The 26980-nt window shown below is 37.9% G+C and overlaps 5 protein-coding genes across 6 annotated transcripts; 2 read left to right on the top strand and 3 right to left on the bottom strand.

Annotated features, from left to right (window-relative positions):
- The first annotated feature begins 534 nt into the window (after positions 1-534).
- LOC111799173 (uncharacterized) lies at positions 535-2842 on the top strand. The gene has a single exon (XM_023682593.2). It carries the CDS (start codon positions 746-748, stop codon positions 2570-2572), a length of 1827 nt encoding a protein of 608 aa, XP_023538361.2. The 5' UTR covers positions 535-745; the 3' UTR covers positions 2573-2842.
- A 797-nt stretch (positions 2843-3639) lies between these two features.
- On the bottom strand, positions 3640-6474 carry LOC111799179 (14-3-3-like protein G-BOX factor 14 kappa). The gene is made up of 4 exons (XM_023682604.2): positions 5864-6474; positions 5278-5400; positions 4318-4434; positions 3640-4030 (listed from the first exon to the last, which is right to left on the bottom strand). The coding sequence occupies exons 1-4, from the start codon at positions 6359-6361 to the stop codon at positions 4010-4012; spliced, it is 759 nt and encodes a 252-aa protein (XP_023538372.1). The 5' UTR covers positions 6362-6474; the 3' UTR covers positions 3640-4009.
- A 1201-nt stretch (positions 6475-7675) lies between these two features.
- Positions 7676-12732, bottom strand: LOC111798560 (uncharacterized). The gene is made up of 5 exons (XM_023681796.2): positions 12419-12732; positions 12197-12274; positions 12022-12097; positions 8095-8168; positions 7676-7999 (listed from the first exon to the last, which is right to left on the bottom strand). The coding sequence occupies exons 1-5, from the start codon at positions 12521-12523 to the stop codon at positions 7928-7930; spliced, it is 405 nt and encodes a 134-aa protein (XP_023537564.1). The 5' UTR covers positions 12524-12732; the 3' UTR covers positions 7676-7927.
- A 2184-nt stretch (positions 12733-14916) lies between these two features.
- PGI1 (phosphoglucose isomerase 1) lies at positions 14917-21425 on the top strand. The gene is made up of 14 exons (XM_023681905.2): positions 14917-15637; positions 16093-16215; positions 16464-16562; positions 17278-17361; positions 18059-18202; positions 18279-18344; positions 18764-18832; positions 18929-19036; positions 19570-19622; positions 19714-19852; positions 19938-20094; positions 20243-20321; positions 20977-21043; positions 21137-21425. Exons 1-14 carry the CDS (start codon positions 15098-15100, stop codon positions 21269-21271), a joined length of 1863 nt encoding a protein of 620 aa, XP_023537673.2. The 5' UTR covers positions 14917-15097; the 3' UTR covers positions 21272-21425.
- An 821-nt stretch (positions 21426-22246) lies between these two features.
- LOC111798335 (uncharacterized) lies at positions 22247-26175 on the bottom strand. Of its 2 annotated transcripts, none has more exons than XM_023681409.2 (6): positions 25681-26175; positions 24447-24537; positions 24110-24264; positions 23303-23330; positions 23093-23201; positions 22247-22532 (listed from the first exon to the last, which is right to left on the bottom strand). In XM_023681409.2, exons 1-6 carry the CDS (start codon positions 25939-25941, stop codon positions 22451-22453), a joined length of 726 nt encoding a protein of 241 aa, XP_023537177.1. In that variant the 5' UTR covers positions 25942-26175; the 3' UTR covers positions 22247-22450. The 2 variants fall into 2 exon arrangements, with proteins under 2 accessions (XP_023537177.1, XP_023537176.1); XM_023681408.2 differs by having other exon boundaries at positions 24110-24267.
- Between the last annotated feature and the right edge of the window lie 805 nt (positions 26176-26980).

Here is a 26980-nt window from a genome sequence, read left to right on the forward strand (position 1 = left end):
CCAAATGAACGAGTCTATAAGCCAATCCATTATTCAAAACGGTGGTCTATATCCAATCTAATAAAGGGTTCCCCTAGATTGGATCAGATGGTTAACATTTAACTTTGGGTTAGGTTTGGCTTGGACTCGAGTCTGGATTGACGTTTCGATCACCAGGAGTAATTTTTTATTTACTGTTGCGTGTTTGAATTCATTTGTTGTCTTCTTTAACAAAATTTAAAAAAAAATGATAATTTTATTTTTTTTACTGGAAGTTTTGTGATACTTGGAGGACTACATGAATGAACCGAGACAATATTTGCAACAGCCTAACTTCACCGCTAGTAGATATTGTGAATCTTAAAACAACTCATTTGATAGGGTCTCACAATCCACCTCCCTTCAGGATCCAACATTCTCGCTGGATACCACTCGGTGTCCACTCCCCTTCAGGGCTCAGCATCATCGTTGGCTCACTGTCGTCCAGTGTCGGGCTCTTATACCATTTCCTTATATCAACAAAATTTGGATGGATTTGAAAAGAAAAGGGGCTTTTCGAGGGAAGATAAGCGAGACTGCATCAGCACGAAGCCCACTGCTATGGATTGGGCCACCGGGCGCTGTTCTTCCTACTCATGCGGCCGCCTCCGCTTCAGAGACGAACGCAGGCTCACAAACTGGATAAGCAAACCCGCCGCTGCGCCATTAACTCGCCTCCATTTTCCCCTGTTCCATTGTTACGCTCACCGTAAGTTGAAGGAAGATTATGGATTTAACCTTGCCTGCAAAGAATTATACAGATGGATTCTGTTTGTTTCGGCGCCACAGCGCCAAAATTCGCGGCCGTGAAGTTAGGGCCAAGCAATTGGTTACATCGGAGGCCAATTCTTTGAGGCTTCATGTAGGAGCAAAAGGAAAATCTCGCTTCCTCGTTATTCCTTCCGATGATTCCGAGGAACCGATTTCTTCGATTACTAAACATCTCAACATTGTTCGTGCGGTTTCGAGAGTCGATACGCTTAGATTACAACATGGCCATTTGAACGGCGCCAATTCCTCTTCATCTGCTTCGAATCATTCGCAGAGTTTCGAGGGATTCGAGAACAATAATCATCTTCGTCTACTGGTAAGAAATGGGGAATTAGAAAACGGGTTTAAATTTCTTGAGAATATGTTCTTTCGTGATGAAATTCCTGATATAAATGCCTGCACTATTTTGATTCGTGATTTGTGTAAGACTGGGAAGATTAGGAAGGCCACTCGGGTTATGGAAATTTTGAAAGATTCGAGGGCTGTTCTTGATGTTAGAACTTACAATATTCTAATTAGTGGTTACTGTAAATCTGGTGAAATTGGCAGTGCTTTGAAACTTTTTGAACGAATGAGTGTCTCTCCTGATGTTGTTACTTACAATACAATCTTGCGAACTCTCTGTGGCTGTGGGAGGTTGAAGCAAGCCATGGATGTTCTTGATAGACAGCTGCAGAGTGAGTGTTATCCTGATGTGATAACTTACACTATATTGATTGAAGCAACTTGCAAGGAAAGTGGTGTTGGGAAGGCGATGAAATTGTTGGATGAAATGAGGAACAAAGGATGTAAGCCTGATGTTGTTACTTACAATGTTCTTATCAAAGGGATTTGCAAGGAAGGGAGGTTGGATGAAGCTATTAAGTTCTTGAATCATATGCCTTCTTATGGTTGCCAACCGAATACGATCACTTATAATATAATTTTGCGTAGCATGTGTAGTACCGAGCGGTGGATGGATGCCGAGAAGCTTTTGGCCGATATGGTTCGGAAGGGATGTTCTCCTAGTGTTGTGACGTTCAATATCTTGATTAACTTCTTGTGTCGAAAGGGCTTGCTTGGTCGTGCTATCGATGTTTTGGAGAAAATGCCTCGACATGGCTGTATTCCGAATTCCTTGAGCTACAAACCGTTGCTTCATGGATTCTGTAAAGAGAAGAAGATGGATCGGGCGATTGAGTTTTTGAATATCATGGTTTTGAGAGGGTGTTACCCGGATATTATGACGTATAATACTCTGTTGATAGCTTTGTGCAAAGATGGGAAGGTAGATGTTGCAGCTGAGATAGTGAATCAACTTAGAAGCAAAGGCTGCTCTCCTGTATTGATTACATACAACACTATCATTGATGGGCTCTCAAAGGTAGGCAAGACAGAAGATGCCATTAGATTTCTAGACGAGATGAAGGGAAAAGGACTCGAACCGGCTATAATTACGTACTCCTCGCTCGTCGGAGGACTGAGTAGAGGAGGAAAAATTGATGAAGCAATTGCATTTTTCCATGATTTAGAAGAAATGGGTGTGAGGCCAAATGCTATCACATACAACGCTATCATGTTAGGACTTTGTAAGGTTCGACAAACCAATCGAGCCATCGATTTCTTGGCATACATGGTTGCCCGAGACTGTATACCGACCGAGGCGTCGTACATGATTCTCATCGAAGGATTGGCCGATGAAGGACTAGCCAAGGAGGCATTGGAGTTGCATAATGAACTGTGCTCTAGAGGAGTTGTGAAGAAGAGTTCTGTGGAGCAGGTGATGGTAAAAAACTCTGTTTGATTTGTTTTTACTTCAGCCATTGTTTGATGGCCTTAGATTTCATCATTAGATCTTCATAGATATGGGATTCTTTATGATCTTAGAGCCAAATTATGTTCCCTTCTTTGCCAAAATGGGTAGAACCCAAATCAATTGTGTAAGATAAAAGGGCTCTAACTTGACTAGCTCGGTTCGACGCTAGATTTAGAAATCCGATATTAACTTCAAAATTCAGGGACTAAACGCATTATTTATTCATAAATAAATAAGTAAAACAAGGGGTTAAATGCCTTTTTATACGTGTTTAGCTCACTTCAAACACTTTTTTTATATACTCTTTGTTCCGAGGTGTCTCTACTTGACGTTATTGTCCTCTCTTGACTTTCCTTTTCAAGCTTAACATAATTGTCCTCTTTGGACTTTCCTATTCAAGCTTTTCCTTAAGGTTTTTGAGGAAAGGTTTTCACACCCTTATGGGCGTTTCGTTCTCCTTCCGAACCAATGTGGGGATATCACAGAAATAATGCTCGTTCTCCTCACCGACCAATATGGGATATCATAAAAATAATGTTCGTTCTCCTCTTCAACCAATGTGGGATATCAAAGAAAAATAATGCTCATTCTCCTCTCCGACCAAGGTGGGATATTATAAAAATAATGTTCGTACTCCTCCACAACCAATGTGGGATATCACAGAAATAATGCACGTATTTTGCTACCTTTTGCAATTCCCCTAAAACAAGGTGAAAAATAGTGATCTCCAAGTGAATTCTTACTTCTAAGAGGGCAGTGAAATTATTTTTTTAACTGAAAAAGAGAAGAAGCAGAAAGCCAGAAACTGACCGAGCTGACACAAAAGGCAAACCTATCAATATCAATAAAACCGAATCCACCAACAGTTCTAAAAAAAATAGGAACAAACAGTTGGTTCATGTGGTTCTGACCCAAAGCTGGCCCCACCTGATATAAGGTACACTAACAACTTTAATTATCATTCAGACAAATTTTCCATCATTCTTCTAGTCGTGTATCTAAACCACTTTCCACTTTATGAACATTATTCTCAATATATATTGACCAAAATCAAATGCAATAAATCCATCGGCTTTGTTCAACCGAATTACCTGATATGATTATCATCAACCTTGAGATTAAAGAGAAAATGAAGCTAAAATGTTCTTTCAATCTGATTCTTTTTAAGGTAAAAAAAAGAACCCATCTGGATCGGGGCAAAAAAAAGAAGAGAAGATGAAAAGAAAGAAGAAAAACCCACCAATTTTGGAACTTCGGAATTGAAGATCAAGGCTAGTCTGAGTACAAGGACATCAGGCACAGACCACAATGTGTTTAATTTCCAGATTCACACATTTAAAATAGCATAAGCAAATGACATTTGAAGCCCACCTCCTCCTCCCCCTCCATTCACAAGCACAGGACAGGTCGAGCTCATGCCGCCTTCTACGACTCGTCTAACTGGTCCTGCAAACAAGTCAATACTCACAAACGTTATGGCCTCGTAATGATAAACGCGAATAAGGGCTGTAATTTGTACTTTGGAAGAAAAATATCTAATAGTCCCCTAAATTTACGGGTTTGTGCCTAATTCGTCGCTGAATTTGTAAGTGTTGATAAGTCCTCAAACGTTTAATTGTGTTTCTCATAGACCCTTGTATTTCTTGTTTCATGTGTAATAGGAAGGAACATTTTAGACACTTGCAAGTTGAAAGTTAAGGACTCTTTCTTTTGGGAGGGTGGTATTCACTGACCTGCGCATCTGAAGTCCAGAGCGTGAGGTTGTCCCTCAACAGCTGCATGATGAGGGTGCTGTCCTTGTATGATTCTTCACCCAAAGTGTCCAGCTCAGCGATGGCTTCCTCAAATGCCTGAACAGAAGCATAAGAACTGGTGAGTAACACACGCAAAAGAAAGATGGGAAAGCATATTGCTTGTAGCATGCACCTACACTACAGTAGTGCAATTGCAAGCACATTTTAGCAAAAAGAAAATGTAACGTGCATCGGTTCCAGTTTCGAAAGAGTCATCTACAGGCCAGTAAGGTTAGCTAAGTAGCAGATTCATAGCGGACAGTTTAAATATATGATAGAACTATTCGAAGGGAAATGGATCGAAACACGAATCACATTCTGATTCAGTCACAGATCCAAGTAAGACGCCTAATACCAGTAGTTCACAGTGGCTTGAGGAACATAACATTGGCATAGATGATGATATCATGGCATTCCTGAAAGCTGGAACTAAAGACCAAAGGAAGGACGATACAAGAACAAATGCAACAATATCAAATATTTGAATCATCAGTCAAACTAGATGCATATTAAACAAACATGTCCAAATCTGCATATGAAAGCCTACAGATGTAAGATCCATGTTAAAGTATTTCATGGGTAAAGCTGGTTCCAAATCTGCATATAGGTGACACGATGAAACATGTGATAGTCATAAAATTCAACGTGAAGACAATAGTTCAACAAAGTGGCCACAGTAATAGTACTAGCTGATGAAATTTCTTAGGAACTCTTGATAGCCCAGAAAAGGTACAATATCACAAGGATCTACGACAGTAGGCCCCAGAAATAAAAGCAAAAAGTAACAGAGTTAGCCCACGCTTCATCTCAGAGGCATAAAACAAGGAGGAGAATAATGTAGAAAAGGGGATATGAACCAGAAATAGGAGACTGAAAACAAAAAAGAAGGATCAAGTTTACCTCCTTGGCCATGCTACATGCTTTATCGGACTGATTCAGAATCTCGAAGTAAAACACAGAGAAATTGAGTGCCAGACCCAGCCTTATCGGATGAGTGGGTGCAAGATCCGCAACTGCGACATCCTTCGTAGCACAAAATCCAACAAGTGTAAAATCAAAATTCAGAATAATCCAAACTCAAGAATCAATATGTTAGAATTGAAAATTCCTAATATCATATTGTTTGATTAATTAAAATAAACCAATAGAAGCGCTGCGACATAGAAATGGTCGGTTGAAAAATGGGGATCTTCCCCGATGAAAGCTAAGAAGACCAGAGTAATAAAGAAAAAACGTCTTCGAATGTGAAATCCATTGGAACTGCCAAAATCAAGATTTCAAGAAGGTTGTAGCCAAGAATACGGAAACATGACAACAGTAAAAGATGGATCGCGTAAATAGGGATATGTTCGGCGGCGGGACTAAATCAGTATTCAAAGTCAATTCACAAGTGAAATATCTAACCTAAAAGGTCACAAAAACAGCAACATTTCAAAATTGGATCAATAACACTACCAACAAAGAATAGAAAAAGAACCACAAGTACCAGAGCATCCCTATAAGCCAGCATAGCATCCTCAGCAGCAGCTTTCCTCTCATCCCCAGCCTTAAACTCCGCCATATACCTATGATAATCCCCTTTCATCTTCAAGTAGAAGACCTTAGACTCACTAGCACATGCCGATGGAATTAGATTCGAGTCCAAAAGCTTCAAAATACTAGCACAGACCTCGGAAAGCTCAGACTCAACCTTTGATCTATAATCCTTAACAAGAACAACATGCTCTTCATTCTTACGGCTCTCCTCCTTCTGCTCGATGGAAGAGACAATCCGCCAAGCAGCTCGAAGTGAGCCAATCACGTTCTTGTAAGCAACAGAGAGAAGATTTCGCTCCTCGACAGAAAGCTCGGAGACTGGGGTTGAACCAAGAACAAGTTTCTGCATGAACTGAACCATCTCCTCATATCTTTCAGCCTGCTCGGCAAGCTTAGCTAGGTACACATATTGCTCACGAGAGAGATTGTCCGGCACGGTGGCGGCCATTATTGAACTCCGGCGAGCTTGAAGCGACGGACAGAGAGAGAGAGAGAGAGAGAGAGAGAGAGAGACGGAGACAGAGAGATTTGCGTTTTCAACGTTCGCCGTTTGGTAAAGATGCGCGGGTGGCCTTAAAAACCCAAAAATAAATAAATAACAAAAAAAGAGCCATATTAGCCTGCGACGAATGTAGAATGAGAGTGAAATAACAGCCGTTGGATTAAAGCTGGTGACAATGACATGGAGATGATTGAGGAGGATTGCCAGCTATGCAAATGCAAGGAAAAAGGATGCCAACACATCTTTTTCTATTTTTAATAATTTCAATCATTATCTGTGAGGTAGCGTTTCAATTAATTTCTAATTATTAATTACGCATTGCCACGTCACATATATATATATTTTTATAATTACATTAAAATTATCATCTTAAATATTATTTTAAAAATCTCCAAAAACATATTCGTTTATTACCGGTTAATAAATTAGTGGGAGGGAGGGATGATTGAGTTGTATGGGTTGACTTTTAAGAATAGCTAAAATTCCTTATATTTCAAAAATAATTACTTTTAAAATATTATACTTCCTTTTTAATAATTTAATCAAATACCATTAAAAAAAATATAAATACGATAAAAAAAATTGCATAATTTACATAAAGTAAAGATGGACTAAAAATTGCATAATTTACATAAAGTAAAGATGGACAGACTAAGCTCGTTTCAAAAAGATGTTTCTTCTCACGTGTAGATACATGAAAATAGCTAGAACTAAATATGAAAAAAAAATGACAAAAACGTCCCCAAGAATCCATTGATGCGTGAAAATGGTTAGAACAAAACACCCAAAAAAAATGACAAAAATGTCCCCAAGGGCCGCCGAATCGTTTACTTAAAGATTCTATTCAAGTTACCTGTCAAAATTTGAGTAGAAGTAATAACAAGATTTAGTGCCTAATTATGAGATCACATTGATTGAAGGGGGAACCGAACCATTGCTTATAAGGGTATAGAAACCTCTCCCTAACATACGGGTTATAAAACCTAGAGGAGAAGCTTAGAAGGGAAAAGGCAAAGCTTAGAAAGAAAAACTAAAAAAATGACTATCTACTAGCGGAATGCTCGATAACAAATTTCAAACAACTGACAGAATACCCATCTCAACCTAGAGTCTAAAATATAAAAGCCAGCCTCCAAACACATTAATGATTCAAATGAACAAGATTCTATTGCTGTCTCATAGAGAATTTTGGGCCTGCAATATCAACAACTTAAAGAGTAAGGGAAGAGAGAGAGAGAGAAAGAGCGAAAAGGCCACAGATTAAGATAAGAACACAGTAGAATTGAGGTGGATCTATTGTCAAGGAAGAGAATAGATACATAATATGATATTCTTATACAAAAATCAGAACAAAAGAAAGTATAGGGTTCTAAGAAAGCTTGAAAGGGGTCTGGCAGCTCTGGGGGCCACTAGAATTGTGTGATGTCAGCAGATTGATGATATATAATAGGCCAAATGTTCTCACATGTACTGAACAGGTGATGTGTTTAGGAAGAACAGTGGCTCTGTTTCTTACCAAATTGAATGCTTAATTCCAAGGCCATTGCAAGTCAATATAAGCCCTTTGAACCGATTGAGATATTCCTGCACAGAGCATAAGAATTTACAGACATATAAGGATAATAGAAGGCGTGGTTGATGTTAGAGAAAGTTAGCAGAGAGAAGAAGGGATTTCTTACAACTACGTTGTAATCATATTTGTACAGCATGTCTTTGATGTCGTATTCTCTCCTCTTGATGGGATCACTCAAAACTGTCCATGAATAATACAAGTGTTGTGTGAGATCTGGAGTTTATTGATTTTAAATTGTTAGCTTTTTTTGTTTGTTTTTGTGGAATGATCCATAAGAAGAAGGAGGCACAGAAGATTAGGTATTCACCACAAGCCATAACAGCCTGGACTAACAAACAAATCTTACAATTGAGAAAGAGGGGAAAAAAGATATAATGAATAGAGAGTCAAGTGGAGAGATTGATAATTATCCAACTCCAATTACATTGCTGAAACTATAAACCTCCACCTGAAACAATTTCATATTTATCTTTCAATACAGAAGATGGGCTGCTCACCGCTCACCTCTCACCACTTTCAATCCCCCCTGTAGCCCACTGCTAGCAGATATTGTCTGCTTTGGTCCGTTACGTATTGTCATTAGCCTCATGGTTTTAAAATGGGTATGTTAGGGAGAGGTTTCCACACCCTTATAAGGAATGCTTCGTTCTCCTCTCCAACCGATGTGGGATCTCAAAATCCACCCCACTTGGGGGGCCCAAGGTTCTCGCTAGCACACTGCTCGGTGTCTGGCTCTGATACCATTTGTAACAGCCCAAGCCCACCGCTAGTAGATATTGTCTGCTTTGGCCCGTTACGTAATGCCGTCAGCCTCACGGTTTTAAAACGCATTTGTTAGGGAGAGGTTTCCACACCCTTATAAGGAATGTTTCGTTCTCCTCTCCAACCGATGTGGGATCTCACACCCTCTCTCTCTCACACACGCACATAGCACAAGACAAGTGAACATGCATTTACATTTAATTCTGTGGTATAACTGAACCATAGATCTCCCATTGAATCAGTGACGGTTAGATCATATGGAGTTGATCCACGAAACCCAAAGGCAAAACTCAATCAAATAACAGTGTCGTGTTTGGTAGCCAAGGAAATTAATACTGCACAGGAGAAATTGGAACAGATTGTGTTGTTTAATTGGATATCGAGTATGGATATGGGAACAGAATTCAATCAACTGTCTGGAGAAGTTCCTCTAAATTGGTTTGTCAAGCATTCCCTTAATTGTCTTCTGTCTACTAAAATAGGTTTTCTACCTGATCTTAAAAGAATCTTACCCCCTTTATTTTTACAGATTCCCCAGAAAAAATGCAATGAATAGTTGCTTCATGAAACAACAGTATCCCCCCTTTCCATACTCCTCCAACCAACAAGCTTGCACTTGGTATGTAGATACGTTCAGTAAGAGCAGTTAAAAGATGGCTTGGAAGAGAAAATGCTAGGGTGGTTAGATGGCTGCTACCTCCTGACTCGTTTCTAAAAGATTAATTATTTGCATGAAAGGCATTCTTAAACCACTAAAACATTCAAGCAAATGCATATAAGGAACACCTTGACGGTGAATTCAGCTCAGTTTCCCACCTGCTCCTGCACGGCTGCAGCTAATGCTTTCAAGTTCAACCTCACAAAAGTACGGGAGATTAAGTTAAATCTGACTGATAGGTAATCATACAGAGTTTATCCTCGTAACCAAGAAGAAAAAAAACATTTTCCTTCATGTACCTCCAAAATCAAGATTAGCGTCTAAGAATGCTAGAAGATACACATTTTGAGAGGATAATATATTACTCAGTTATCTCTGTAGATTGATTAAGAAACAAATATTTCATTGAAGGAATGATAATATATAAGATGCCATCTTTACAAAAGTTAAAAAAGACGTACAAAATGTTAAATGGAGGACGATACAAGCTCTTGTATAATATACAATGATTACTTTGAATAGCTTGCTATTTGCTACAAGACACCCATGTCAAGATGATACAATGCTCTCTTGAATACCTTCTGTGTATAATAAAGCTCACACCTTACTTTCACACTTGGGATATTTCTGAGCTGAGCAACCTCCTGTCTTGGTTGCCCTTAAAAGCCGCAGATTTGCAACCAATGGCTTGAAAGCTCCCATTTACTTATTTCTCTTAATTAAGCTCAAAAGGATTCCACCTTTTCTACAATCTTTCTCATTTTTTTAATAGCCAAAAGAAAGTTGTGCAATATCCACACCTACTTCAACTTCTTTCATTTTCTTTTTCTTTATTTTTGAACTCCTTGTAGCTATTTTCTTCGCCGACACATTTTCCTTGTCTTTATTTTTCTTTCTTCTTTTTATACTAAGAGGCGATGAAACAACTACATGGAAGCCTTCTCTCAACATGAGAGATAGAAAGAGAGGCATCCATCTTAAGTGCTGTTTTCTCCAAATTCATACTAATTGTTAAAATTGAGAAAAATGTTTTGACTTGTACCATTATTCACAACCCTCCCCGTTTTAAGCCACATTGTGAAATCCTTAAAATCTTAGCATTAATATTAAAAAGCTTTTCCTAAATTGAATATTTGTGCACGTGATCAAAACACTACGAGTATTTAGCACCATTCAATTGCATGGAACTATTCAAGTAGATTTTAAAACAACTGAAAGAAACCAATCAATCAGATTGAGCTGAATTGGTAGGGTTAAGATTCCAAGAACTCTGCCCAGGTACCAGACCATAGCAGTTTATTCTTCATTGCAGATCTGAATGGAAGCTTTATATGAAAGAAAGATAGCCAGTAAGTGCAGTTCCTCCTCCTCATGAGAAAGTCAGAGGTCAATATAGAAAATGGATCACAGAAAAAAATCAAGAAAGACTCTGCGTCTCTTCAACCACTAAGTTGACATTTTTTTTTTTTTTTTAATATAGAAAAGCTGGAGAGAAGATATAAGTATCAACTATCAAGTTTACCAAAGGTTTCAAAGAAAAACAAAATGAAGTTGGCCGAGAGATTTATTCTTTGCCAGCAAAGGGAAGCATCCAAACTTCATTAGGAGAACTGGAGAGAAACATAAATGTCCAAGCCAAATGACATGAGGATGAACCTTGAGCTCCAAATAGCAACCAAGAGAACGAGATGCTTCTTGATGGTAATCATTTTTATCATCCCCATCCGTCCACCACCCAAAAAAGAAAATGCAAGAACCAATAGTTTGTCATCTCCCGACAAGACACTACGACATATCTGAGATACTCTTTACTCATGGAAATTGCTAAATAGCAACAAGACTAGGTATTGGTACTCTTCAAAGAACTAAAGAAGAATAACATACCTCTGCAGGCTTTCTTCCCACTATAACTAGTACCATGGAGTCTCTAAAAAAAAAATAATTCCCTTTTCCATTCTTGTTTCTTTCATTTCTGTAAGTACTTGGGCATCTAAGGCCTTCATGTTACCACCTTGGAAGGAGAAATCTGAAATGTACGAGCCAAAATGATTGGTACTAGGCTACAAGCCTTCTCTTTTCGGTTTAAGGGAATCCCTGCGATCTTCAATGTTTTATCATGTTCAAAACTGTGGACTCTCACCTCTTCTGCAATATTTGATAGCCTGGTAATTCGAACTGTGTGATATCCCCTGGTAGGTAACCACGAGGACCCTTAATTTTGGAACTCCTTAGCCTACCAACTGACATTGTATTTGGTAATCCCTTTAGCTGAGAGTCGATGCCTTACAGCTCCTATTTGTACAATTTGTCCCCTAATGATGTCTCCTTTGTTCCCTATTTTTCAAAAAAATGATAATGCTCCTTCTAACCAAGCATTCCAAACTACATTTCTACTACTCGCAGGTGATCAGATAAATCACAGGCCACAGAAATTTTTTCATAAACCTTCTTTACATATTGTAGACAATGTTTCATTACTAGCAATCTTTTTTGCTTCACAACTCATGAGTATACATGATTCTTGACTAAGACGTATTATGTGGAAAATGCAGGATATCCAGTAAAAGAATGCGAACGGTAAGACGCATTAAGAATTGAAAGCTGGAACCTGACCTTGATAAGCCTCGTTTATTTCCTGAAATCTTGAAGTGGAATTATCCTGATCTTTCTGCTTGTCAGGATGCCATTTCTGCAAGGAACCAATTCCAAGAACCAGTTGTGATAATCACCAACAAACAAAAATATTGAAAAGAGGACCAAATCAAGACAAGAACACAAAGTCACGAACCAGAGCCAGTCGTATGTAATTAGCTCGAATATCATCATCGGTTGCATCGTAATCCACCTCCAACGTCTTGTAATAGTCCTAACACAAAAACAAAATCCAGAAAGCCTCATCAAAATGTAAAATGCCAAACACCGAAAACCAACTCAAAACCCTAGCTAGCTTCACAAGGACAAGAAATGCGCTTTGAAGAAGATGTTTGAGATGCTCGTTAACAACAATCACCTTAGGTTTAGTCGTGGCCGAGAAGAAATCAAAGTTAATAAACGATTCTTGATCGAATTGTGGCTGGTCAGCGCCCGGTAAACCGCCGCGGCAATCGTTCCACATCGCAACGCAACAGAGAGAGAGAGAGAGGAAGAGGAGAGTGGGAGCTTGAGATGATCTTGGGAGTTGGGACGACGCCGGAGCAGATTGATTAAACGGATTGAACCATCGGAAGGGGGCCGGTGGGCTGCTGACTCGTCTAGTTTGTCTGTGAGTTTCTGTGCTTATCGGCTTGCCGCGTATTTAGCCTTCCTACGCAATCCAAATCAATTACGACCAATGAACTCTAATTACAAGCCTCGTTTATCTTATTATTATATTGTTTTACCGCTAAATTGTAAAAGTAAAAAAAAAAAACAAATTACCCTAAAATTTTGTTTTTTAATTTCCAAAATTACCTTTAAAATTTAATAAATTTCCAATACTATTTTTAAAGTACTTTTTTTTCGAAGTAATATTATAAATTTTAAAAATTATAATATAAATTAATACGTTTATGAACTTTACGTTATAAATTTTTTGCCCGGTAAATTTTTTTTTGTCCACTTATTGATCTACTTGACTGTGAAATTCCACATCGGTTGAAAAGAAGAACGAAACATTTCTTATAAAGTGTAGAAACCTCCTAAAAATGACAGTATCTACTAGCGGTAGGTTTGAGCAGTTACAAATAATATCAGAGTCAATGACCCCAGGCTGTCAACAAATGAGGGAAAGCCCATAGTAGAAAGCCCAACGGGAAAGGGCTCGGGGCCTTACATAAGCATTTAGATGCAAAATAGATACCGACATAAAAGTTTAACGGTCTATTAGATATAAAATTTAAAATTGAACAATCACCGGAAAAATGAATGTGCAGATATCTTGTCGGTGGAAGTAATAATTAATTTTTTTTAAGCTTATTTTCGAATCTTCGATGTCTCTCTTTTGGATGTGGTGTCGATCTATTCATGTATTTGGTACTCCTTCTCGGGTGCCACATGAAAGGTATCGTTTGAGTTTTAAGCTCTGATCGTCCACGAACTCGACAAATTATGAATTTCAGACTTTTAAGAATCTCCAACTAAATCCAAATTAATATTAAAAAAAATAAAATACCTGAAAGACGTCATACGAACACACTCTTCTAGCTACTATTTGGTCGCTCGTTGGTTCAAATAACTCCGTAGAATATTCTACAAAACCTCGTTTGCCTTTATAATTAGCTAGTTGTGATGTCCCACATTGGTTGGAGAGGAGAACAAACCACCATTGTGTGAAAACCTTCCCATAGCATACACGTTTTAAAGCCTTGAGAGGAAGCCCGAAAGGGAAAGCCCAAAGAGGACAATATCTGCTAGCGGTGGGCATGGGTTGTTACAAATGGTATCAGAGCCAGACACCGGACGATGTGTCAACCTTCTCGTTGTTCCCCGAATGGGGGTAGACACGAGGTGGTGTGCCGTAAGGACGCTGGCCCTAAAGGGGGGGTGGATTTAGGGGCGGTCCCACATCGATTGGAGGAAGGAAAGAGTGCCAGCGAGAACGCTGAGCCCGAAGGGGGGTGGATTGTGGTGTCCCACATTGGTTGGGGAGGAGAACAAACCAACATTTGTAAGGGTGTGGAAACATTCCCACAACAGACGACATTATCTTTTGTTTAAACACAAGTAAGCAAGGGAAAAACACGCTCGCGATGAAACAAACCGAACATCGTCTTTTAATCATTCCCGACACACCACATTCTTTAAGCTCCTATCTCGAGCTATAAATATAAGTCACGGTGATGTAGTATTCGATTTTAATTCGACGTACTAGAGTAGTATAATAATATAATTTTTATTTTAGTAAAAAACAATATTTATATAAAATTCAACAACTTTCCAAATAATTAAAAATAAATAAATGAACAAAATGAAATCAAATTTGGCAACTAATTGAATATGTATAAAGTTGATGGAATAATTGAACTGGACACTAATTACGGCTAATAATATATTAATTCTCCAAAGTATAATCTCTAGTGGCTTTGCTTTGTACTTCTCCAAAATACTTCATTAACTTTCATCATCCAACACTGCCTATAATAATAATAATGATAATATTTTTATTTTTTTAATAATATTTTAAAGATATTTTTGAGACATTTTGAACGTTAAAATACATTTTTTAAATAAAGTATTAACGAAGCTCTAAGTTTTAAGAATATTTTAAAACTATTTTTTTTTTAATAAAAATGATATTTATTAATTTCTACTATTTTTTAATTCCAATTTGATTTAAACAAACAAAAGAAGCGAAAACGACGGTCGGGTGTCGAAAACAGAGCGGTCCGCACGACAGTTGGCAGTTTTAAAGGAATATTCGAAGGTGAGGGCAAATTGGTAATGTTAATAACAAGAGAGGGGTATTAGAGTCAATTCACCTTGTCAAATGCAAACGGCTTAACGTGTGAGGCTTTTACACCGCCGCCCGCACAAGCACACGCCAAGCGCAGCCAAACCAAAAAGCTTATTACACATTTTTTTCCTTCTAAATTTCTTCCGTTTCATTCGTTTTGGCTCAGCCAAAGATTTGGTGCAGAGCCGAATGGAATGATCGAAACCACTCCATAAAGATTTTGTAATCAGCAACTTTGATATCATCGCTACTGTTTCCATGGCCTCCATTTCTGGCATTTGTTCTTCCTCTCCATCCTTGAAGCCTCAGATCAAGACTTTGTTTCTTGGAACTACCGGATCATTGCGCAAAGATTCAGTGTCATTTCCAATTCGTGCGAAGTATAATGATGGAAAATTTGGTGCTGGAGCTGCTCAATCAGTGGCCAAAGAGATCTCGGTCGGATTGTCTGCTGCTGATGGAGGGGTTAAGAAGGGTTTGGAGAAAGATCCTCAGGCGCTGTGGAGTAGGTATGTTGACTGGCTTTACCAGCACAAAGAGCTTGGGCTGTTTGTGGATGTAAGTCGGATTGGATTCTCGGATGAGTTCTTGGCCGACATGGAGCCTCGATTTCAAGCTGCTTTCAAGGCTATGGAGGAGCTTGAGAAGGGCGCGATTGCCAATCCGGACGAGGGACGCATGGTTGGGCATTATTGGCTGAGGAACTCTGAACTTGCGCCCAACTCGTTCTTGAAGACGCAGATCAATAATACTCTAGATGCTGTGTGCAATTTTGCGGACGATATCATCAGCGGTAAGGTGAGTTTTCATGGCATTCCTTCCCCTTGGCCTTTTTCTTGGTGTTCTCGCTTAATTTCTGGTTTGGCTGCGTACTACTGCCAGCTGCATTCGAGCTATGCGTTATGGATCTTCAGTAAACCCTAATAAGTTGATTCTTATTCCATACAAAGGGTTTGAGATACAAAAGGCTGGAGATCAAACTTTTAATTGTTTAATGAATAGCTCTACTGTTCTTCAATTTATCTGTAAATACGAGTTCGATTGAAGGAGAGTGCATTCTTAGTTTGATTCAGTCGAAGGGTATAAGGGATTCATGATATGCCAGTGTTGATTTCCTCATGTTAAATTCTTTGCTTCTGGACTTTATAGTTTTATTCCTAATTTCAAAGAATGTTCAAAGCATTGTCTGTCTAATTTACTGTGTTTCGCTTGCTGTATGCATATTTTAATTCCTTTCACAATTCAAAATGCAGATTAAGCCCCCATCTTCTCCCGAGGGCCGCTTTACCCAGATACTGTCTGTTGGAATTGGAGGGTCAGCTCTTGGCCCGCAGTTTGTGGCTGAGGCATTGGCTCCGGATAATCCCCCGCTTAAGGTACTCGAGTTTGTGGCCGATGCATTATCACTTATGGTAGTATGAAGGATTTGATAGTTGTCACCTACAGGAAATGTATCCTGCTGAAGATCTCTCTACACTACTGTTCTTATTAGTTATAATAAATATTACGATTATATTGATTTTTGTATCTCATATAAAACACAGAAGACGCCTATTTTTTTATGTTGTCCTGTACTTTTTTTGAATATTCAAAAATAAAATTTGTTTCTTCTTCTTTATGGCAGATACGATTTATTGACAATACAGACCCAGCAGGAATTGATCATCAGATTGCACAACTAGGACAAGAATTGGAAACTACTCTTGTAATAGTGATTTCGAAGGTCGGCAATACTTTCTCTTTTACGTTTCAGAGATTTTATGTGTAATGAACTCTTGGGGATGAGACTGATATCAACTTGAATAGCTGCCAATAGAGCAAAATTGGAAGGCAGTCTCATATAGCAAAATGCTTAGACTATGTTTAAGTAATTGAAGTTTTGTTATACTGTTTGAAAATAAATGAATCGGAGTCTTTCAAAAACCAGAACTGATAGGAGAGAGTCAATCTATTCTTATGGATTTGTTATTACCAATGAACCAACCTAATGGCGGGCATGCTCTTCAAACTTACTCCATTTGGGACCATCATTTTATATGAACGGAACCCGATTGGTTACAACATTCTTGTCTCCTTAGAAGAGTATCCAAGGGGCTTGGACCTAGGACATTTAGCGCTGGTTTCAATTTATTTTTGGATGGATGAATCAATTGTCCTATAAACGTAGCTGCTATCAGAGAAACCAGTTCATTCCCATAAATCACTGAGGACCAAGTCTTAGAGTGTACTCTCCAAGGCTATTTTGTTTGGGTCGACCTGTTTGGGAGCCCCCTTAGAAATCTAATCAGGCTCACTCAATGAGTGGGCATCAAGATTCCCCATAGGTCCACCACCACGAGCAAGTAGTGCACTGTAGTACCACATATTATCACTTCAATACAGTTCCTGCACATTATTGGAAATATTTTCAATCTAATGCCCATTTGAATTGTTCTCAGAGTGGAGGCACTCCTGAAACTAGAAATGGTTTGCTGGAAGTACAGAAGGCGTTTCGCGAGGCTGGCTTAAATTTTGCAAAACAGGTTTTGATCTCAGGTTTTTCTTTCTGCTAGTATTAGTTTTCTCCTGCTTTTCAGAGTGTACCAGAGATACTCTCATGTGTTAAAATTTGTAATTGTAGTTCATGGTAACATACTGCTTAATCACTGGTTGGATGTAAATTAACTTGCATCTTCTGATGTTTAAATACATATACTTACATCTCTTCATCACCAAGTTTCCTTTCATTTCCACGGTCGAGTATAATCATCTTATGCTTCTTTTGATTCAAGAACTAAAATTTTTATCTCCCTTTTGTAACCATCTCATGCTTCTGGGAACTAACATACAAAAATTCAGTGCATTCTTGTAAAGCTTGTCTAAAAACATTGAGTTCAAATTAGCATGAAAATCTTTAAGTAAAATTAGAGTGAAAATCTGGTCGAATGTCTCTGTGAGTAAAATTAGCCCTCATGCTTGTGGCTCCTCCGTTTTCATTATCTTTTTATTTATTATTATTAATATTTCATTCATATTATTTTAAAATTCTTGACATGACCAAGAATATAATTTCTAGAGGGAAGACGTTCATATTAGTCATTTTGTTTTGTTTTGATTATTTTAAAAAAAATTAATTTTAATATTTTCCTTTTGAGTTCTCTTATTCTGATACATAGAGATGGTATTACTTTCACTACCCTAAGCTTTCAAGTATGACCCAACACGGGCTCTTTTATGCAGGGTGTTGCTGTAACACAAGAAAATTCATTGTTGGACAACACTGCAAGGATTGAAGGATGGTTGGCCAGGTTCCCAATGTTTGATTGGGTAGGTGGTAGAACATCAGAAATGTCTGCAGTTGGTCTACTTCCAGCGGCACTTCAGGTTAGTGATTATTAAGTATTTAAATCCACGACTTCCACATCTTTTGAGTTGTCCTCACAAATGAACCTTACAACAGGGAATTGACATTCGAGAAATGCTTGCTGGTGCTGCTTTGATGGACAATGCAACCAGATCAACTGAGGTGAGAAAAATTCATTTATTTGTGTTCTGTTGAGTTTAACTATACTTTTTCTTGGTTAATGAATATGAATAGCATTGCATTTTCTGTTTGGTTATTTTTCGGCTGGAAATTCTCAGAGTTGCCCGTAGAGGTACTTTGGAGGGGATGTAAGGTCATGGATGTGTCACAAATTATCACGCATGCCTTATTCTTTGATTCTTGTCTAACTGTTGGCTTTTTCTTTGAACTGACTCTTCCTAGGGTTTGCTAGAAATCTTGTTTTTAATAACATGGTAAATTTTTACTGGAGTAATTCTATCATCCCAAAAATAGTTTTATGTTTCTTGATTGTTCCACTATAGTTTTCCTTTCCACTGTATATTGTACATATGACGCACGTGGAGAAATAATATAGCACTTATGTTGCCTCATCTGTTCAGATTAGAAATAATCCTGCAGCATTGCTTGCTTTGTGCTGGTATTGGGCTTCTGATGGCATAGGATCTAAGGTAACTGGCAATCTTGCTATCCGTATTCTGTAGTCTTGAAACTCATTGCTACTGTATTTACCATGATTAATTATTGTTCCTGTTTTATCTCCTCAGGATATGGTTGTTCTTCCCTACAAGGATAGCTTGTTATTATTTAGTCGTTATTTGCAGCAACTGGTCATGGAATCCCTTGGAAAAGAGTTTGATCTCGACGGAAATCGGGTATCTGCAACATTTAGGAGGATTATTCTTCTTGTATTCTGGTTTATTAAATGAGAGAAAACTAGAAAGACATGAAAACTATTACGTGCCTGAAGCCCCTCAGCACAGTTGATATCAATATAAAAAATTTGATTGTTAAGTATTCTCATGATGAACAAATTGATATTGAGAAGGGGTTGTATGCATTTTGGATACACTTAGTGCATGTTTCATATTCCGACCTTTGCTATCATTAGAAATGCTACCATTGACATTAATAGAAAAGATGAGCTAGTAGACTACTCCCTTGTTGCTGTAAACCATCCTTAGAATGATTATTTCCATTGAAATTTCAACATTGTAAGAGATAAAAGGATCAAAATATTTGAGGCTTCATATTCTAAAATTTTGACAACCATGGACAACATTTCCAAAATGTCCCAAGTATCCAAGTGCAGAGAATGCCTATTTTAGGAAACCATTTTGCTTTTGTTGTGTTAACTCGAGATGCATTGACTAATAATGTGGCTTACTAAATTCACTTCTTTCCACAGGTTAATCAGGGACTTACAGTATATGGGAACAAAGGGAGTACAGATCAACATGCGTGAGATTTCATACTAGTTGAAATTTATATGCCTCTTAATGTAAACCATACCTAGCTGTTGGCACCTAATGCACGTAATAACTTTATGCAGCTATATTCAACAATTGAGGGAAGGTGTGCACAATTTCTTTGTGACATTTATTGAAGTTCTGCGTGATAGGCCCCCTGGTCATGATTGGGAGCTTGAGCCAGGTGTTACATGTGGTGACTACCTTTTCGGTATGCTACAGGTACTAGTATCTTGCTTCTATAACAAATGATTAGTTCAATGCTACAGGTACTAGTTTTTTCTCCTAATCATTTGAGCTTGTTCAGGGAACAAGATCTGCACTCTATGCTAATGATAGGGAGTCCATCTCAGTCACTGTTCAAGAAGTGACTCCTAGAACTGTTGGCGCAATGGTAGCACTTTATGAAAGAGCAGTAGGATTATATGCCAGCCTTGTCAACATTAATGCATACCATCAACCTGGTAAATATATATTTCTTCAGTATAAAATTCGAACTTTTCATTTCTTCTAGTGTTTGTGTTTTATGTTCTTATAATGAACTTCGCAAAATTAATTCATTCACTGTCCTCACCTCCATTCTGCTTTTGCGTTGGTCAAATGCTATGTCAGGTGTGGAAGCTGGAAAGAAAGCAGCAGGGGAAGTGTTGGCTCTCCAAAAGCGCGTCTTGGCAGTACTTAATGAGGCCAGGTGTGATCTCTTTGAAAGGCTCAGATTTTTCCATGTCTTGCTTCCTTTTCTAGTATAATAAAAATATAAAAATTGAGGATTAGTATGATGTTTTAGAAGGACCACGCTCAATTTTTTAGAACATCCCTCCCTCTATATAGTAGTTTAAAGCACAAATTATAAGTGCACTCCTTAAACTTTCGTGTTTGCATCTATTAGTCCTTGAACTTCAGAAAATATTTAGTAGGTCTTCAACTTTCATTTTTTATTTGATTCATATATAGGTCTTGTTTTTGGCATATTCAACATTTTTTTTTAAATTTACAAATTCATTAAACATAAGATTGAATTTGTGTCTAATAGGTTCGTAAATTTTACAGGTCAAGGATTAGACACAAAATTTAAAGTTAAGGAATTTATTAGACACTCGTTAAAGTTTAGGGATCAATTGGATGCAAATTATAGAGACTTATTATACACTTCTTTCTTTCTTTTTAAAATTTTGGAGATTTATTGGACTAGAGCTTTGAAAGTGCCAAAGTACAAAAATGATTCCCTAGGCAACATCATGATCGGCATAGTCTTCTCTGATTCTGTACTGGCTGTTCCACTTGCGGGGAAGGAAAAATTAATTTTGTAAGCCTTTGTGATAATTGATATTCTGTCTGTCTCTCAGCTGTAAAGAGCCTGTGGAACCATTGACACTTGATGAAGTAGCTGAACGCTGTCATGCTCCTGAGGATGTAAGCAATCCAGTTTTCAGATTATGAACTTTCTTTCAAACACAACATATAATCTTTACTTCACTGATTCACGCTTCTATTATGTTACTTCAGATTGAAATGATCTACAAGATTATTGCTCACATGGCCGCCAATGATAGAGCACTGATTGCTGAAGGCAGTTGTGGCTCACCACGCAGCATTAAGGTTTTCCTTGGAGAATGTAATCTTGACGAGTTGTATGCTTAGGATTAAACAGCAGTAATGTTCTAATGCTCTTATGTGTGTTGCTGTTTGGATCTCTTAATAAAATTGAAAATACTTTTGCTGTTGATGTCATTCAGGCTTTTCAGATCTCAACCTCGAGAATAATGGAAAATAATTCTATGAAGAGTTTTTTTTTCTTCTTCTTCTTGCCCCAATTTCAATACAAATTTCTTCCCAAGGTACTTTGGCTTCAAGATTATCTTGTTGATTATTATAGAAGTTATCATAAAGATACTTTCTGCTGTTGTTTATGGAAAATTGTTCTTCCATTCTTAAAGATAATATTTTGATGAAGAGGGGATTTGAATCTTTCACCTCTCGATAATTACTTTAACTAGGTTATACTTCGATTGGTGGTTTGTCTACATTTCGACTACTTTTACGAGACAATTGCCTAATCCTATATACTTGATTGTCAAGGTAATAGGTGGTCGTCTTGAAGTTTATTAAGGTAAATTTATATTTAAAGTTCTAATCAATTTTTCATTCTATAGTTATCCGTCTCCTTACCACTTTACTTTGTAAATGTAGCCTCTATAATTTGTTATCATTTTTAAAATCAGATTTTTATCTTTATGAGTTTGATTAATAAACCGCCTCTAACACCAGCAATGTTTCTTGTTGAGATCCTTCGCATTTTTTATAAGGGTGTGAAAATCTCTTTCCTAACAAACCCGTTTTAAAAATTTTGAAGAAAAGTTTAAAGAATACAATATCTGCCAGACGTTGTTACAATATATTTCTATTTTCTTCCGAAAATGCTACACCGCACATGAAATTATTGAAATTATCGGGATCATAATTTTGGACCATCCAAGTTGATTTCAATATGAAACATCATAAAAATATGAAAAACTCTCTAAGGTTATATATATAGAGAGAGATAGATAGAGAGAGAGATAGATAGAGAGAGAGAGAGATTGAGATTTGAGTGGTGGCTTCCATGTTAGAAGAAAGTCAACAAATAATAGTTTTTGGCATAAATAAAGAACTTTCATCCAACGAAACATCCTAAGAGAAGAAACATTTACAAGAGTGTATTGTTGAAGGAATTAATCAGAGGCATGAAAGAATAAACCCAAACCCAACAATTTTCATTTTCAGATCCTACATTTGAGCAGCACCACCATAATATTTACAATGGGAAAACCACAAATTATACTAGAGAAGCTTTGATATTACTTGGCACGAAGTCCAGAACGCTTTCGAAGCAGCGTTTAGAATCACAGGGTTCTGGTATATCCTGTGCGCCATTGCACGAAAAAGAAAATATCAGAGAACTCTTCTAATTGGCACCGTTTTTAATAGTCTTAAGGTAGTTTGGAAGTGATTTCGAAACGGTCAAAGTCACTTAGTCGTGTCCATTTTAGTTTTGACATGACAGAGGTGATCTTGGAACTAAACACGACCTTAATGGTCAATACAGGGAAGAGTCATCAAGCTAAATGCAAGAACTTTTTAATATGAAACTCTTCTAATTGGCACCGTTTTTAATAGTCTTAACGTATGTTTGGAAGTGATTTCGAAACGGCCAAAGTCACTTATGCCGTGTCCATTTTAGTTTTGACGTGACAGAAGTGATCTTGGAGCCAATGCACCGTTTTTAATAGTTTTAAGGCATGTTTGAAAGTGATTTCGGAACGGCTAAAGTCACTTACGTCGTGTCCATTTTAGTTTTGACATGACAGAAGTGATCTTGGAACCAAACACGACCTCAATGGTCAATAAAGTGAAGAGTCATGAAGCTAAATGCAAGAACTTTTTGATATGAAACTATTGAGTCACAGCAGTTGATTAACATACCCAACTGCAGTAGCTCCCCAGGATGCCACATTATAAATGACCTTGCTTCCATCCCAAGCCTTCCGGAGTTTCCCTTTTCTCTTCTTCACTGAGAATGTTTTGCAAAGGGCTGCACCAATGAAAAGAGTTCAAAATTTAACACACAACATAGATTGGGGTCTACTGATATCTAAGACCATCGTGTCGACAAGAAAGTGTGGCACGACTCACCATTCTGTAGTTGGTTAGGAGACAATTCCTGCAAGATAACAAGAACAAATGAAAGCGTGATTGTAGGCTCGTAGCTCGTACCTCGTAGGTAGATATGAAAGATAAATTGCCAGTTGCTATGCTTGTTATTTACAGGAACTCGATCAGCGAGTTGTAATTATAAGGAATCAGAATTTGTATAATAGTCACATAAGACTCCATTCATCTTAAGTCGCCATCACGTTCTAAAACGTTCTTCAATCCAAAAAGTCATCGAATCAAGAGGATACAACTCTTTCATTGGAATTAGACCAAGAAAATAGATCAATTCCATTTAACTCCAAAAATCACATGCCCAAATTTCACATTAACCACAAGAACTTCCAGATATCTCAGCTAATCACAATGGACTACCATCCAACTGTTGAACTGAATAACATTTAGAATTCGAAACTTTTGGAATATTAAAATATGTGTTCACGAGCTCAGAAACCAAAACGACTTTACTTTTTACTCGCTATCCACGATGGCTGAACTCTGCCAAGTGTAAATAGCTCGAAACCATTCCTTTATCCAATAATACCTCTTCCCTAATCTATTAAAATCTATTAAGAGCTAGATAACATATTTCTAATTTAAACAAAGACACTTCTTCAGAAGCGAGAACAGATTCCTTGATGAATTAAAAGTAACAAAAGGACGTCTGTAAGATAAGGCGTCTGCAGGCCGAAAACATTCATCCACGGGATTAAACATCCAACCACGCCCGTGAGTTTGTGTGTGTGTGTGTGTGTGCGCGTGAGAGAGAGAGAGCCGTTGGGAGTATACCTTAGTTTCCTTTAAAGACAATAAGTATGCAGCCATGAAGCAAGCAATACCATCTACTATATCCTCTTGCTTCACAACAACATACCCATCTTGATCTAGAGCATCACCACTTTCCCATAGATCCACATCACTGACCACATCCCAAGAACTACATTCTTCTACCATTACAAAGCAAAGAGGTCAAAAATAAAATGAAACAAATAATAGCATAAAGAAAATGGTATTTTTGTCTCAAAGGAGAAGGTCCTGTAAAACCTAAATTTCGAACTTCACAAGCATAAACTACAACCTGTTTGCAATCCCTAAATAAAGCAATGACTAAGATTTGAACACGTACCTAACGTATTTTGTGGAACTAATGCTTGAGCATCCTCTAGCTTTTCAAGAAAGTCGCGGCATTCAACTTTAGATTTAAGAAGATCGCACAACTGCAGAAAGATGTCTTTAAGTCAATGCCATGGATCATAACATTTATAGTACAATTAGATTCCAAATTCCAATAAAGCATTCAAAATAGCAAGAAACCCATATGGTGAAAATTTCAGATATCTATCTCCATCCAAGAATTTATCAGTTAGGTAGCTGGGTTGGGTAGGATGTGAAGAAATGGAAATAGCATGCATTCCTCTTGCCCCGTACTAACAGGTTCCATTCTCCGTATCGCATCCCTAGCTCTAAGATATTGATATTAGGAGTTGGGTGGTTGAGAAGGACCCATTAGAGGCTGAAAATGCATCCATTCGATCCATGTACGTATCAAAAACGAATGGAGGTCATCAGGCCCCCCTTTTTATAACTACTATTGCAGGGCTCATCCATGGAGTTTTATATATGTGGTATTTAAGGGAGAGGGAATGTGTTCTTAGTGATTGCGCTTGTACTTCCATCTTTTTTTCAATGAGCTTCCTATTGTTAAGAAAGACCGAATCGATGGAGGATCCTAGTATCCATTTTCCAGGAAAAACATGCCTCAAGAGATTGTTGTATTTCACGTTTTCTTTAGGTGAATTGTGACAGCACAAACCCACCACTAACGGATATTGTCCTCTTTGAACTTTCCCTTTCAGGCTTTCTCTCAAGGTTTTTAAAACTTATCTGTCAGGGAGAGGTTTCCACACCCTTATAAAGAATGCTTCGTTCTCCTCCCCAAACCGATATAGGATCTCGCATGAATGATATTACTTCTGATGCCCATTATTTGCTGTGAAGACTTCAATCGAAACTTCAAACCAGTCGTTCTAAACAACTTCAAATGATCTTACACCAATGCTCAGCACAATTCATAACACTAGAGCATCCTGAAGCTGAACCGGGAAAGACTAGCACTAGAGTTGTGGAAGGATACACAGAAAACAACTTCGATTCAACAGCATATGAGAAGCTACCACAAGCTAATAGATCAAAAACAGAACATGTTCATCTTATCTGGATTTCAATCCCACATATTCACAAACATCGCGCAGAATTCTTCTAAATCAGATAGAATAGGAATCAAGCTAAATTCAACCAAGAAACCTCAGCTAAAAACTCTGAGATTACAAAATTTTAAGAACCACAGAAAACCCCCATACCTCGTCGGCTTCTCGGTCACCTCGCACAGACTCCGAACCCTCACCGAGCCGATCATCTTCATCTTCACCTCCATCATTCCCCTCGCTTTCATCGAGCCCGTTGGAATCATTGAGCGATTCGAGAGCTCTCTGACACTGCTCCAACACAGCCTGCAAGGTCTTCTTCTTCACGCGAACCCCATCGCCAATTGGACCCTCAAAATCCTTCCTCTTACTATTATCGACGGAATTCGACTTCGGTTTAGGCACCTCAGCATCCATGCTCTGGCGTGAACAAGCTCCGTCCGATCCTCAAAGACGATTGTTGGTTTGCTTCAAAGCCATGTGGATCGTTCTTCCTCCCGCCGTCCGGTGAAGAACTTGGAAGGCCGAGAGAAACTCTTTGTTGCTTGTGGACTAAATTTTGATGGCTGCTTCTGGGTCTCAGTTTCGTGTTGTGCTGCGAATTATTCTTGTTTTTCCTCAGTTGATAATCGATAGGGTCTTCCGCGTAAATATTTCTTTTTCTTTCTCTATTTTACTGCTACTATTTATTTCATTTATAAACTTTTAAAATATTATATATATATATATATATATATATTTTTTTTTTCATTTAAAATTAATAAATATGATTTTTTTTTTTTTTTTTTTTTTTTAATTTCTTTGCTTTAGAGAGCTTATTGAACCCTCAACAATAATATGACATTATTCACTTCGAGTATAAGCTCTCATAACTTTGCTTAACAATGGTATGATATTATACCACTTGTCACAATCGCACTTTTAATGGCAGCGGACTTGCGATTGTTCGGCACTCACTTTCCAACGACAAGTGAGTTAAGCCAATTCGTTCTTGCGTCGCCTACGGCCAAGTGACGTATGCTCGAGCCTTGGTCTCGGTTTTAAGAGAAGGTTTTAGAAAGCGAGGGCAGAAAAAGATTTTCGAAAGAGAGATTTTTAAAAGAGACGTTATATAAGCAAGCAAGAGATAAATAACAACGGCTTACAGTATATAACCTTGGGTAGGGGTATACGACTGCCTCACAGCAATCAAGATAGCATTATTTGATTATAAACTCATGATTATTCCCTAAATTAGGTGACGTGGAACTTTCATCCAACAATTTATATATGTTTTTTTGTTTTTAATGTGGAAATTGAATGAAATAGGGCCTACTAAATCCGTGTTAGTCGAAAGCTTCAGCCTCCATGAGAGTGGTGAGAAAGCCTCACTGGATCATGAGATTAGGCTTTCCGTACTGAACACTGCTCCTTTCAAGTACAAAATCCCCGCTCACACTTAGATACTATTGCTGCC

Source organism: Cucurbita pepo, chromosome 7, assembly GCF_057944985.1.
Source record: "Cucurbita pepo subsp. pepo isolate OVF chromosome 7, ASM5794498v1, whole genome shotgun sequence".
NCBI classification, from domain to species: Eukaryota; Viridiplantae; Streptophyta; class Magnoliopsida; order Cucurbitales; family Cucurbitaceae; genus Cucurbita; species Cucurbita pepo.